The sequence below is a fragment of the Nycticebus coucang genome, chromosome 2, assembly GCF_027406575.1.
Source record: "Nycticebus coucang isolate mNycCou1 chromosome 2, mNycCou1.pri, whole genome shotgun sequence".
NCBI classification, from domain to species: Eukaryota; Metazoa; Chordata; class Mammalia; order Primates; family Lorisidae; genus Nycticebus; species Nycticebus coucang.
In genome coordinates this window covers 95,929,615-95,943,564 of record NC_069781.1, presented here as the reverse complement: position 1 = coordinate 95,943,564, position 13,950 = coordinate 95,929,615, and the positions used below count along the sequence as shown (strand labels likewise).

Genomic DNA, 13,950 nt, shown 5'->3' with positions numbered 1-13,950 from the left:
CCACGCCAGCATCTGCAGTTTTGAGATTTTGTGATGTGGGCCATTCTCACTGGGGTTAGATGATATCTCAGGGTTGTTTTGATTTGCATTTCTCTAATATATAGGAATGATAAACATTTTTTCATATGTTAGCCGTTTGTCTTTAGAGAAGGTTCTATTCATGTCTCTTGCGCATTGGTATATGGGATTGTTGGCTTTTTTCATGTGTATTAATTTGAGTTCTCTATAGATCCTAGTTATCAAGCTTTTGTCTGATTGAAAATATGCAAATATCCTTTCCCATTGTGTAGGTTGTCTCTTTGCTTTAGTTGTTGTCTCTTTAGCTGTACAGAAGCTTTTCAGTTTAATGAAGTCCCATTTGTTTATTTTTGTTGTTGTTGCAATTGCCATGGCAGTCTTCTTCATGAAGTCTTTCCCCAGGCCAATATCTTCCAGTGTTTTTCCTATGCTTTCTTTGAGGATTTTTATTGTTTCATGCCTTAAATTTAAGTCCTTTATCCATCTTGAGTCAATTTTTGTGAGTGGGGAAAGGTGTGGGTCCAGTTTCAGTCTTTTACATGTGGATATCCAGTTCTCCCAACACCATTTATTGAATAGGGAGTCTTTCCCCCAAGGTATGTTCTTGTTTGGTTTATTGAAGATTAGGTGGTTCTAAGATGTTAGTTTCAAAAAAAAAAAAAAGATGTTAGTTTCATTTCTTGGTTTTTAATTCGATTCCAAGTGTCTATGTCTCTGTTTTTGTGCCAGTAACATGCTGTCTTGACCACTATGGCTTTGTAGTACAGACTAAAATCTGGTATGCTGATGGCCCCAGTTTTATTTTTATTACTAAGAGCTGCCTTAGCTATACGGGGTTTTTTCTGGTTCCATACAAAACGCAGAATCATTTTTTCCAAATTTTGAAAGTACAATGTTGGCATTTTGATAGGAATGGCATTGAATAGGTAGATTGCTCTGGGAAGTATAGACATTTTAATGATGTTGATTCTGCCCATCCATGAGCATGGTGTGTTCTTCCATTTGTTAAAATCCTCTGCTATTTCCTTTCTGAGGATTTCATAATTTTCTTTATAGAGGTCCTTCACCTGCTTCGTTAGGTATATTCCTAGGTATTTCATGACACCTGTCAAATTCTTATTGAAAGGATATACATATTTGTTCAGAGGTATGTCGAAAGGAACTGACGCACCTAAAGAGGTCTCTAGTGTAGCCATTGGTCCCAATCGACAATCTCTCCATAAGTGGTGTTAATTAACATATAGGCAGACTCTCCTTTATACTTGGTCCACCTTATCCAATCATGAGTTTCTTTAAACGAGTGCATTTGACACTGTGGAATTTCAGGGTTGGACAAGACATTATCAATGCAATACTTGTCTAAAGAGTAAGTACTTAACATAAACATTTCAGTTTGTAATTGTAAATCTAATAATGCAGAAGGTTTTTGATTATGTTCATTAATACTGATCCAAGGTTGCATAGCCATGTTAAGACAATGTGATTGATCTCCAAAACAGATAGGTCGGTCTGTTACTCCAGTAGAATAATTATTGTTATTATTGTGCCTTCTTCCTCAGGCTTTAGAGGCTCTTGAGTATCATAGGGACGAGGCAACATAGAGGTGGCAATCCTCCTCTTAAAATAGGAGGATTAGGGACAAATCCAATACTCAAAATTTTGACCTGTAGCAGGTGCGAGTAAAATGGCAAGCATAGCCAAGAAAATAAAATTAAAAAGTTGAGAGAATGCTTGATATATCTGCTTTAACTTTATCTTGAAACAATTTATAGGCCAGGTACAGTGGCTCATGCAATCCCAGCACTTTGGGAGGCCAAAGTGGGAGGATCCCTTGAGGCCAGGAGTTTGAGACCAGCCTGGACAATGTAGTGAGAACCCATCTTTACAAAAAGTTAAAAACGACAGTTAAGGGGCGGCGCCTGTGGCTCAGTGAGTAGGGCGCCGGTCCCATATGCCGGAGGTGGCGGGTTCAAACCCAGCCCCGGACAAAAAAAAAAACCACAAAAAAAAAAAAAAAAAAAAACGACAGTTAATAACTCTTTCTTTATCCACTTCTGCAGCCAGCTACCATCCCACTTCTCCGTTTTCCTTTGCATTAGAACCTTGAAAGTGTTATCTGTGATTTGTAGTGTCCAGTTCTCCCATTCTTAAATCTACTCTATGTAGACTTTCAGCTCTACTATCATTGAAACCGTACTTGCCAAGATAATCATAAATGACTTTTACTTTGTTAAATCCAGTGGTCACTTCTTATTTCTCATCTTACTGGACCTATCAACAGATTTGATGTACATTCTGCGCTTGGCGTCTAGGCCACTACCTTCTTGGTTTTTCACTTTGTTAAATCCAGTGGTCGCTTCTTATTTCTCATCTTCCTGGACCTATCAACAGATTTGATGTAGGGCTGTGCCTGTGGCTCAGTGAGTAGGGCGCTGGCCCCATATTCCGAGGGTGGCGGGTTCAAACCTGGCCCTGGCCAAACTGCAACCAAAAAATAGCCGGGCATTGTGGCGGGCGCCTGTAGTCCCAGCTACTCAGGAGGCTGAGGCAGGAGAATCGCCTAAGCCCAGGAGTTGGAGGTTGCTGTGAGCTGTGTGATGCCACGGCACTCTACCAAGGGCAATAAAGTGAAACTCTGTCTCTACAAAAAAAAAAAAAAAAACAAAACAGATTTGATGTATATTCTGTGCTTGGCGTCTAGGCCACTACCTTCTTGGTTTTCCATCTACTTACTCTCTGGCTCTTTTGCTTGGTTCTTTATACGTGAACCAGCAAATGATGTGCACTAAGACTCGGCCTTTGGTACTCTTCTCTTCTGCCTCTCTACTTTCTTGATGATCTCATCCACTTAACATTAAATCCCTTATATGTATAGCTGACTTCCAATTTTCAATTGCCTATTCAACTTAAGGAATGCCCGATTGACATATCAAGCTTCCTATGGTTAAAGACCCAACTCTTGCCATTTTCCCCTCAAGCCAACTCAACACTCATTCTCCCTGAATACGTTGATGGCAATTCCAGTTGCTCAAGACAAAACCTTGACTCAATTACTTTCTCTCACATCCCATATCCAGTCTTTCCAGGATATCATAATGGCTATTCCTTTAACGTAAGTCCAGAATCCAGGTACCATCCTGGTGTAAGCCAGTCTGTCTACCACTTGAACCCCTTGATTCCCATATTACTGGAGTAGCCTCTTCAGTGGTCTCCCTGCTTCCACCCCAGCAAAGCACAGCAGCCAGAGTAGTCTTTTAAAAATCTCAAGCGGTAGGCTTGGGTCCTGTAGCTCAGCGGCTAGGGCATCAGCCACATACACCAGAGCTGGAGGGTTTGAACCCAGCCTGGGCCTGCCAAACAACAATGATAACTACAATCAAAAAATAGTTGGGCATTGTGGTGGGTGCCAGTAGTCCCAGCTGGGAGGCTGAGACAAGAGAATCACTTAAGCCCAACAGTTGAAGGTTGCTGTGAGCTGTGATGCCAAGACACTCTACTGGGGGTGACATAGTAAGACTCTGTCTCAAAAAAAAAAAAAAGAAAAAAAACTCAAGCAGCTACTGCTCTATTTCAATGGCTCTCATCTCAGATTAAAATTCAAAGTGCTCATTAAGGACCTCCATGAACTGGCTTCTGTCACTTCTCTGATCTCATCTCTTATCACTCTGCCTTTGCTTTCTCTGCAACAGCCACTCTGGTCTCCTTGTTTATGAATCACACTAGATGAGTGCCTTTGTAATGGCTGTTTCCTCTGAGATGCTTTCCTCAGATGTCTGTTTGGCCCCTCTACCACTTCTTTCAAGTCTTTGCTCAAATGTTAGGTTCTAAATGATGGCCACCATGGTCTTCCTATTTAAAGTTGTGAGCACCTTCCACCCCATGCATAGTCACACTTCCAGTCTCCTAACCCTTCCCTATTTTTTTCTCTAGGTACATTTAATATCTTTATTATTATTATTATTATTTTTTTTTGTTTGTTTGTTTGTTTTTGGTTTTTGGCCAGGGCTGGGTTTGAACCCACCACCTCCGGTATATGGGACTGGTGCCCTACTCCTTGAGCCACAGGCGCCACCCATTATTATTATTCTTTTTTAGACAGAGCCTCAAGCTGTCACCCTGGGTAGAGTGCTGTGGCATCACAGCTCACAGCAACCTCCAACTCCTGAGCTTAAGCGATTCTCTTGCCTCAGCCTCCCAAGTAGCTGGGACTACAGGCGCCGGCCATAACGCCTGGCTATTTTTTGGTTGTACTTGTCACTATTGTTTGGCAGGTCCAGGCTGGATTCGAACCCGCCATCTCTGGTATATGTGGCTGGAGCCTTAGCCGCTTGAGCTACAGGCACTGAGCCACATTTAACATCTTTTAATATACTGTATAATTCATCAATCAGTTAATCTTTTTTTTTAATTGTCTGTCTTTCATACAAGGGCAGAAATTTCTTTTTCCCCTGTTTTGTTCACTGATGGTTCGCAGAATCCTAGAACAGTACCTGGCATATAGTAGGTACTAAATAAGTATTTGATGAATAAATGCATGAGTGAATTCTGAGGTAAGGGGATGCATGTTAAAACTTTTACCTATGAATTTTATAGTTGTGATTCAAAAATATTATAGAGAAATGTGAAAAAAGGTATTAACTAAATCTTAGGTTGTGGTTTTTCTTATATTTAAAGTTCTAGATGTGCTTTCTTTTTCTAAATTTTCAGCTTCAGTTGTAGATGGTCAAAAGGGTATCATTCCTCGAGCTATCCAAGAAATATTTCAAAGCATCTCTGAACATCCTAGTATTGACTTTAATGTAAAAGTATCTTATATAGAAGTCTACAAGGAAGACCTAAGAGATCTTCTAGAATTGGAGACATCCATGAAGGATCTTCACATCCGAGAAGATGAAAAAGGAAACACAGGTAGCTCACTAAATTGATTTACTTCATTAACAAACAGACATGCTTTAATGCTTTAATTTAGTTTCTGGATGTATTTTAGGAATCTTTAAAAACGGATATGGAAGCAGAATGAATTTAATTTTACCTTTGAATAGCTTATTAATTATCAATCTTAGTTAAATAACTCTGTTGAATAGTAGTTCACACTGGTTGGTGAGGCGAATTTATTAATTTGTAATTCAAGATACTGACTTCCTATAATTGTCCGTCTCTGGCCTGACCTCAGGTGAGACTGATACAGGCTAAATTTGTTTTTGTATCTTTTTTTCTTCACAGATAATATCCCAAGATTGGAGTTGGCTTTTCCTTTAGGAACTTTCCATTCTTCTTTGATTTTTGTTCTAGCACACTGTCTTTTTTTTAAATTAGAATTTGTTTTCACTTTTCCATGTTGACACTTCCACGTTTTTTTGGTTTTTGTGCTCCTCGAGGTCTGACGTTCTGTGACAGTAATTTGTTAATCTTATTACCTAGTATGTATTTTCTTCTGGGGAAATATATGGGTCCAAGTATAAGTATCTTAAGGAATAATAATTTCTGCTTTTCTGATTTTAATGCTAATATGTTCATAAGGTATTTTGAAAACAGGAAAATATAAGGAAAAAGGTAAAGCTTATCTCAGAACCTAGAAATAGCATCTTCTCTTTCTGGTTTGTTTCTTTTCAGATTTCTTTTGCTGCGTATATATAATTTTTTTTTCCTAGAAGGATCTCAGCTTGGCACCCGTAGCATAGTGGTTATGGCACTGGCCATATACACTGAGGCTGGTGGGTTCGAACCCAGCCCGGGCCAGCTAATAAACAACAATGGCAACTGCAACAACAACAACAAAATAGCCGGGTGTTGTGGTGGTGCTTGTAGTCCCAGCTATTTGAGAGGCTGAGGCAAGTGAATTGCTTGAGCCCAAGAGTTTGAGGTTGCTGTGATGCCACGGTATTCTACCAAGGATGACATAGTGAGACTCCGTCTCCAAAAAAAAAAAAGAAAGAAAAAGGATCTCTTTCTTGTCATCCAGGCTAGGATGTAGTGGTGTGATCATAGATTACTGCATCTTTAGACTTCTGGCTCAAACAGTCCTCTTGCCTTACCCCCTCAAGTAGCTGGGACTATAGGTGCATACCACCATAGCTATCTAATTAAAAAAATTTTTTTTTTAAAGATGGGGTCTTGCCATGTTGCCCAGGCTGGTCTCTAACTCCTGGTCTCAAGTGATCCTTCTACTTAAGCCTCTCAAAGTGCTGGAATTATAGACACCTGTCTCTGTGTCACTTTTTTTTTTTTTGTTTTTTACCAAAGCTATGAGATGATTTGCATCTGGGGTGAAAAGCATATTGCTAACTCAGCCTAACATTAGAACAATTTTATAAAAGTTTTAATATGATCTATCGTTACCTCATTATATTCTTTAAACTGATTTTAGTGCTGCCTGTGTGGAGTAAGGTATGTTCAGTAAACTAGGTTGTAAAAAAGTGTCTTATAGATAAAGACAGTGAAATGATTACTTTTCAAATAGTGACATGACAGGATCTGAGAGAAGAGGAAGCATGACAATGATTTGAGCATGAGATCGGAAGCTTTACTGCTCTGATTAAAATGCTAAATCCACCTACTCTTCTTTGAAATATTTTTGGTTATAAACAAGTAGTGCAGTTAGTGAGCTTATTTAGTTATTTTTTTGTTTGTTTTTATTATTATTCTACTGTTGAAATAGAAACTTTGCCTTCTGTAAATATATCATCTCCTTACCTTACATTCTGATATAATGTAAGCCATATCTGTTTTTGAAATGAATAACCAACTTTATTTGTATTGAATTTTTTACTTATCATTGATTATGACTCAATAATATAAAAAAACTAAAAGCTAAGGATGGCTTGATGATTAAAAAACCTGAGAAGAAACGAATTTCTTTTAATTACTACTAAGTAATTCTTTAATCTACTAATGATTAACTCTTTTTAATTATATGTTTATTATCTTTTAATTAATTTATTAGACTTTACAAATCAAAATACTGGCATATTTTCTTTTGCCATTCACTTTATTTATTCATTCATTTATTCATTTTTTTTTTTTTTTTTGTAGAGACAGGGTCTCACTTTATGGCCCTTGGTAGAGTGCCGTGGCCTCACACAGCTCACAGCAACCTCCAACTCCTGGGCTTAATTGATTCTCTTGCCTCAGCCTCCCGAGTAGCTGGGACTACAGGCCATTTATTCATTTTTTGAGACAGGGTCTTACTCTGTTGGCTGAGCTAGAGTACAGTGGCATCATCATGGCTTACTGGAACCTCAAACTTCTGGGTTCGAGCGATCCCCAGTCCTCAGCATCCCAAGTAACTGGGACTACAGGCATAGCACCACACTCAGCAAATTTATCTTTTTTTTTTTATTTTTTTATTTTTTATTATTTATTTATTTATTTATTTATTTATTTTTTGAGGCAGAGCCTCAAGCTATTGCCCTTGGCATCACAGCTCACAGCAACCTCCAACTCTTGGGCTCAAGTGATTCTCCTGCCTCAGCCTCCCAAGTAGCTGGGACTAAAGGTGCCTGCCACAACTCCTGGCTATTTTTTGGTTGCAGTTGTCGTTGTTTGGCGGGCCCAGGCTGGATTCGAACCTGCCAGCTCAGATGTATGTGGCTAGTGCCTTAGCCGCTTGAGCCACAGGCACTGAGCCTTTTTAAAATTTTTAATAGAGACAGTGTCTCATGTTGTTCAGGCTGGTCTCATACTTCTGGTCTCAGGCAGTCTTCCCACCTCAGCCTCCCAAAACTCTAGGATTGCAGCATGAGTCACTGGCATTGTCAGTCATTTCAGAGAATTGAATGTTATGTGTGGCTTCAAAGAGGCTAGATTGTTTTTCAAAAATTATATCCTTTAGAGTTTAAACATCAAAATGAATGTTGTCTGTTAAAATAGTTCCTTTGGGAGATTATCTAAAATTATTTAATGATGTTGCTAATGTTAAACTGTTGTTTGAACAGTTATTTTTTTAAAGAGACTGTCTCGTCCAGGCTGTTTAGCAGATGATAACGGCTGTGTGGTTATTTTAACTGTATTGAATTTTGATGAAAAGTTGGTTTAAAAACTTGTTATTGCTATTTTAAGTGATTGTTGGAGCTAAGGAATTCCATGTAGAGAATGCAGATGAAGTGATGAGTCTTCTGGAGGTGGGGAATGCAGCCAGACATACAAGTACCACCCAAATGAATGAGCATTCCAGCAGATCACATGCAATTTTTACAATCAGCATCTGTCAAGTTGAAAAAAATATGGCGGCAGCTGAAGATGGATCTTGGTATTCCCGTCGGCATATTGTCTCAAAGTTCCACTTTGTGGATTTGGCTGGATCAGAAAGAGTAACCAAAACAGGGAATACTGGTGAACGGTTCAAAGAATCCATTCAAATCAACAGTGGGTTGCTGGCTTTAGGAAATGTAATAAGTGCTCTTGGGGACCCACGTCGAAAGAGTTCTCATATTCCATACAGGGATGCTAAAATTACCCGGCTTCTGAAAGATTCCCTGGGAGGCAGTGCTAAGACTGTCATGATCACATGTGTCAGCCCATCCTCCTCAGATTTTGAGGAGTCCTTAAATTCTCTTAAATATGCAAACAGAGCACGGAACATTAGAAACAAACCCACTGTGAATGTCAGCCCCGAGTCAAACCGTATGGATGAAATGGAATTTGAGATTAAATTGCTTCGAGAAGCTTTGCAAAGCCAGCGGACTAGTGTCAGCCAAACTAGCCAGATCCACCGAGAGGGGACTCCTGGTAAAAATAGAATCCATTCTCTTGAGGAGCAAGTAGCTCAGCTACAAGGAGAGTGTCTGGGTTATCAAACTTGTATAGAAGAAGCCTTTACCTTCCTGGTGGACTTAAAAGATGCTGTCAGACTAAATCAAAAACAGCAACACAAGCTGCAGGAGTGGTTTAATATGACCCAGGAGACCAGAAAGGATGTCTTCACATCATGGCGAGAAAACCGAAGCATTGGTAACCAGGACGAAGGACCCCAGCATATTACAGTTCTCCAACTGAAGAGAGAGCTTAAGAAATGCCAGGTACTTAGACATCCTCTTTTCTTATTTGATTTCTTAAATTGATACCTACTGTACACATTTTGGGGGTACATGTGATAATTTAATACATTTAGATATTACTTTTATGGGTATCTTGTTTAAGGACTAAATTTATTTTGGCAAGTAATTTCTAAGTCATTTTGGAATTTTTTTTTTTTTTTGAGACAGAGCCTCAAGCTGTCACCCTGGGTAGAGTGCCATGGCATCACAGCTTGCAGCAACCTCCAACTCCTGGGCTCAAGTGATTCTCCTGCCTCCACCTCCCAAGTAGCTGGGACTACAGGCACCCGCCACAATGCCCGGCTATTTTTTGCTTGCAGCTGTCATTGTTGTTTGGCGGGCTCAGGCTGGATTCAAACCCGCCAGCCCAGGTGTATGTGGCTGGCGCCTTAGACGCTTGAGCCACAGGTGCGGAGCCTAGAATTTTGTTTTTTTTAAAAAATTATATATAGAATCCCATTTGCCTTTCCTTTATCTGTTTCTTTTTACACTTTTTATCCTTCCTCCTCAAATTCATGTTTCTTGACTCCTGTTTCTTTCTCCTTTGGTTAAAGTATATTTTAATTTGTTATATTTGTTAAATAGAACCTTGTGATACTGGTTATCAATTTAGAGGAAGACAAGAAACACATTTTCAGAAATAAAATTAAGTTACACTTCACTAGATTTTTTCCCCCTTCTATTGGTCAGGGGTTCTTGAAAGAAAAATTTACTTCATCTGTTGAAAAAAAAAGAACATATTTGTTGATATTTAAGGAATGTAGGTATGTACATGTATGTTTATACGTATATTGAGTTTAGAATTATATTTCCTCTCTTTTAATCCAAAAATTGCTTTTTTTAGACAGAGTCTCACTTTGTTACCCCCTGGTAGAGTGCCCTGGTGTCATAGCTCACAGCAACCTCAAACTCCTGAGCTCAAGGGATTCACTTGCCTTAGCCTCTTGAGTAGCTGGACCTACATTCGCCCACCACAATGCCCCGCTATTTTTTAGAGATGGGGTCTACCTCTTGCTCAGGCTGGTCTTGAACTTGTGAGCTCAAGCAATGTACCCGCCTTGGCCTCCCAGTGTGCTAGGATTACAGGCATGAGCCATCATGCCCAACCTTCAGAAAATGTTTATTACATGAAGACTTGCATGTCATAGTAGAAATAGTGGGGTCCAGGATACACCATAGTTCTGCTTCCTTGGAGTTTGCACTCTAGTAAGGAAATGGATGGTCCTATTTACTTAAGGGATATTGTTCCTTAAGTAACATGGTTCCCAACTTCCATGCATCTGTTTTTTAAAATAGAAAAACATGTAATTAAAAACATAGCTTTCTAGTTAGAATTATTTCCGCAAAACCTTTTTATAGGAAGTATGATAAAAAAGCTATTTATATTGTCCTCTATTATAGCAGTTCTTGAACTTTTTGATCCAAGATTGATTCTTTACTTGCTCTGCCCTCCCCTGTCTCTCTTTTCTTTCTTTTTAGAGACAGGGCCTCACTCTGTTAACCCAGGCTGGAGTGCAGAGACATCGTCATAACTACTGCAGCCTCAAATTCCTGGACTCAAATTATCCTTCCCTCTCCACTTCCCAAGTAGCTAGGACTACCATGTCTGGGTAATTTTACATTTTTTTGTAGAGATGAGGTCTTGCCTAGGCTGATCTTAAACTCCTGGCCTCAAGTGATCCTTTTTCCTTGGCTTCCCAAAGTGCTGGGATTACAGGCATGAACCACCACAGTTGACCTTATTTTTTATTTTATTTTATTTTTTTTTATTAAGGGACTGGAACTTTATACTTTTTTTTTTATTATTAAATCATAGCTGTGTACATTGATATATTCATGGGGCATCATTTACTAGCTTCACAGACCGTTTACCAAGTTTCACATACACCCTTGTAAGATGCACCGGGAACTTTATACTTTTAAAGTTGAAGTTTCCAAAGGAACTTTTACCTATGAAGGATATATCTATTGATATTTATTGTGTTAGAATTAAAGCTGAAAAAAAATTAAGCTATTTGTTAATTCATTCAAAACTAACAAAGCTCAATTATGTTTTAATATAAAGAACATTTTTTTCCCATGGAAAATAACTATTTTCCAACACACAAAAACATTCTGAGAGTAGAATTATTTTATGTGTTTGCAAACCTTTTTAAACATCTGGCTTAATAGATGACCGTTGAGTTTTCATATATGCTTTATTATTCAGTTTATTACAATATGTTGTATTAGTTGAAGTTTGTGAAGAAAATTCAGCGTTTTAGATTTGCAGCTGGAGGGGAGGACTATATATATATTTTTTGAGACAGTCTCAAGCTTTCATCCTGGGTAGTGTGCTGTGGCATCACAGCTCACAGCAACCTCAAACTCTTGGGCTTAAGCCATTTTCTTGCCTCAGCCTCCCCAAGTACCTGGGACTATAGCTACAGTTGCCTACCACAACGCCTGACTATTTTTTTGTTATAGTTGTCTTTGTTGTTTAGCAAGCCTGGGCCAGGTTTGAACCTGCCAGTCCTGGTGTATGTGGTCGGTGCCCTAACCACTGAGCTACGGGTGCTGAACCAGGAAAGGAGGACTATTTTAATAACTTTGCCGGATAGTTGTAAATACTCTACTTTGCTGCTACACCAAAACTCAACAAGTAGAAATTTCTTGTTTCTTTCCTTTCCTCCTAGCTTCTGGCTTTCCTCCCTTCCTCCCCTCTCTTCCTGCCTTCCTCCCTCCTTCTCTTCCCTCCCTTCCTTCCTGTGTTGCCCAGGATAACCTCAGACTCCTGGGAACTCCTGGTCTCTAGCATTCGCCTGCTTCAACCTCTGGGATTTCAAACTATTTTGTTATATTAAGATTGATATATTGAAGTCTACTAGTCTCTATCTTGTACTTTAAGTGGATATTTATCCACATATGATTTTGAACCATTACGCTTTGATCATTTGGAAAATATTTTGTGTACAAGGTGATGGACATCTTCCAATGTTGACACATTTCATTATACAATATAAAAAAGTCACATTCATTAATGTCATCAAGTGATTTCACCCTGAAAGCCTTTAAGTATTGGAAACTGTCGAGCTTACAGGGGCAGAGATGCTTTTCAAAATTCTAATTTTTGTGTGAAACTTGAATTTTATCCTTCATAAAAAATACATTTTGAAAAAATGTCTGGACTTGGTGCCTGTAGCTCAGCAGCTAGGGCATTGGCCACATACACTAGGACTGGCAAGGTTCAAACCCGGCCTGGGCCTGCCAAACAACAATGACAACTATAACAAAAAAATAGCCAGGCGTTGTGGCTGGTGCCTGTAGTCCCAGCTACTTGGGAGGCTGAGGCAAGAGACTTGCTTAAGCCCAAGAGTTTGAGATTGCTGTGAGCTGCGATGCCACGGCACTCTACTGAGGGCGACATAGACTCTGTCTCAAAAAAAGAAAAAAAAGAAAAAATGTCTGCCATAGGCTGGCACTGTGGCTCACACCTGTAATCTTAGCATTCTGGGAGACTGAAGTGGGTGGATTGCTTGAGCTCAAGATTTTGAGACTAGCCTAAACAAGAGCAAGACCCTGTCTCTAAAAAAAAAGGAAAAAATAGTCAGATGTTATAGCCGGTGCCTGTAGTCCCAGCTACTGAGGTTGAGGCAGGAAGTTTGCTTGAACCCCAGAGTTTGAGGTTGCTGTGAGCTATGACGTCACAACATTCTACCAAGGGTGACAAAGTAAGACTCTGTCTCAAAAAAAAAGGGGGGGGTCCTGCCACATACCAACTTTGAAAAAACCATAGTTTCTGTTGTTTTTTAGAGTAAAAATATTACCCTATGAAGTAAGTAACTAGTTGAGCTTGCAACTCAATTTATAAGTACTTTTCCCAGCAAATAACTTTTGCCTTTCACTGTGCCACAGAAATACTTTATATATATTCCCATTTTGTCACACAGAAATACGTACACAGGTTTGAGAGTTAGTAATCTTTATTGTTTCACCAAGATTTTTTTTTTTTTTGGAGACCAAGTTTCACTTTCTTGGCCCTGGTAGAGTGCTGTGGCTTCATAGTTCACAGCAACCTCAAACTCCTGGGCTCAAGTGATCCTTTTGCCTCAGCTTCCCAAGTAGCATACCACAACATCTGGCTATTTTCTTTTTTTTTTTGGCCGGGGCTGGGCTTGAACCCGCCACCTCCGGCATTCATCTGGCTATTTTCTCTCTCTCTTTTTTTTTGAGACAGAGCCTCAAGCCATCACCCTGGGGTAGAGTGCTGTGGCATCACAGCTCACAGCAACCTCCAACTCCTGGGCTCAAGCAATTTTCTTGCCTCTGCCTCTCAAGTAGCTGGGACTACAGGTGCTTGCCACAACGCCTGGCTGTTTTTTGGTTGCAGCTGTCATTGTTGTTTGGCGGGCCTGGGCTGGATTCGAAACTGCCAGCTCGCATATATGTGACTGGAACCTCAGCTGCTTGAGCCACAGGCGCTGAGCCTTTTTTTCTTTTTTAGAGATAGGGGTCTCGCTCTTGCTTAGGCTGGTCTCGAACTCATGACATTAAGTGATCCACCTGCCTTGGTCTCCTAGAGTGCTGGGATTACAGACATGAGCCACTGCGCCTGGCCCTTTTTCTTCTTTTTTTTTGAGATAGGGTTTTGCTCTGGTGCCCAGGCTAGAGGGCAATGATATCATCATAATTCACTTTTTTTTTTTTTTTTTTTTTTTTTGGTTTTTGGCCAGGGCTGGGTTTGAACCCGCCACCTCTGGCATATGGGACCGGCGCCCTACTCCTTGAGCCACAGGCGCCGCCCATCATCATAATTCACTGTTAACCTCATTTCCTGACCTCACGCAATCCTCTTGCCTCAGCCTCTGGAGTAACTGGGACTATAGGTGTATACCACCATGTCTGGCTAATTTTTATA

General features: G+C 39.8%; 1 protein-coding gene across 1 annotated transcript in view; it reads left to right on the top strand.

The window, feature by feature from the left end:
• Positions 1–13,950, top strand: part of KIF27 (kinesin family member 27) — a 135,356-nt gene that overhangs the window by 20,176 nt on the left and 101,230 nt on the right. Inside the window, exons 3-4 of the mRNA XM_053576488.1 lie at positions 4,726–4,926; positions 8,077–9,035. Of these exons, the coding sequence (XP_053432463.1) occupies positions 4,726–4,926; positions 8,077–9,035 (1,160 nt within the window). The remainder of the gene's footprint in view (positions 1–4,725; positions 4,927–8,076; positions 9,036–13,950) is intronic.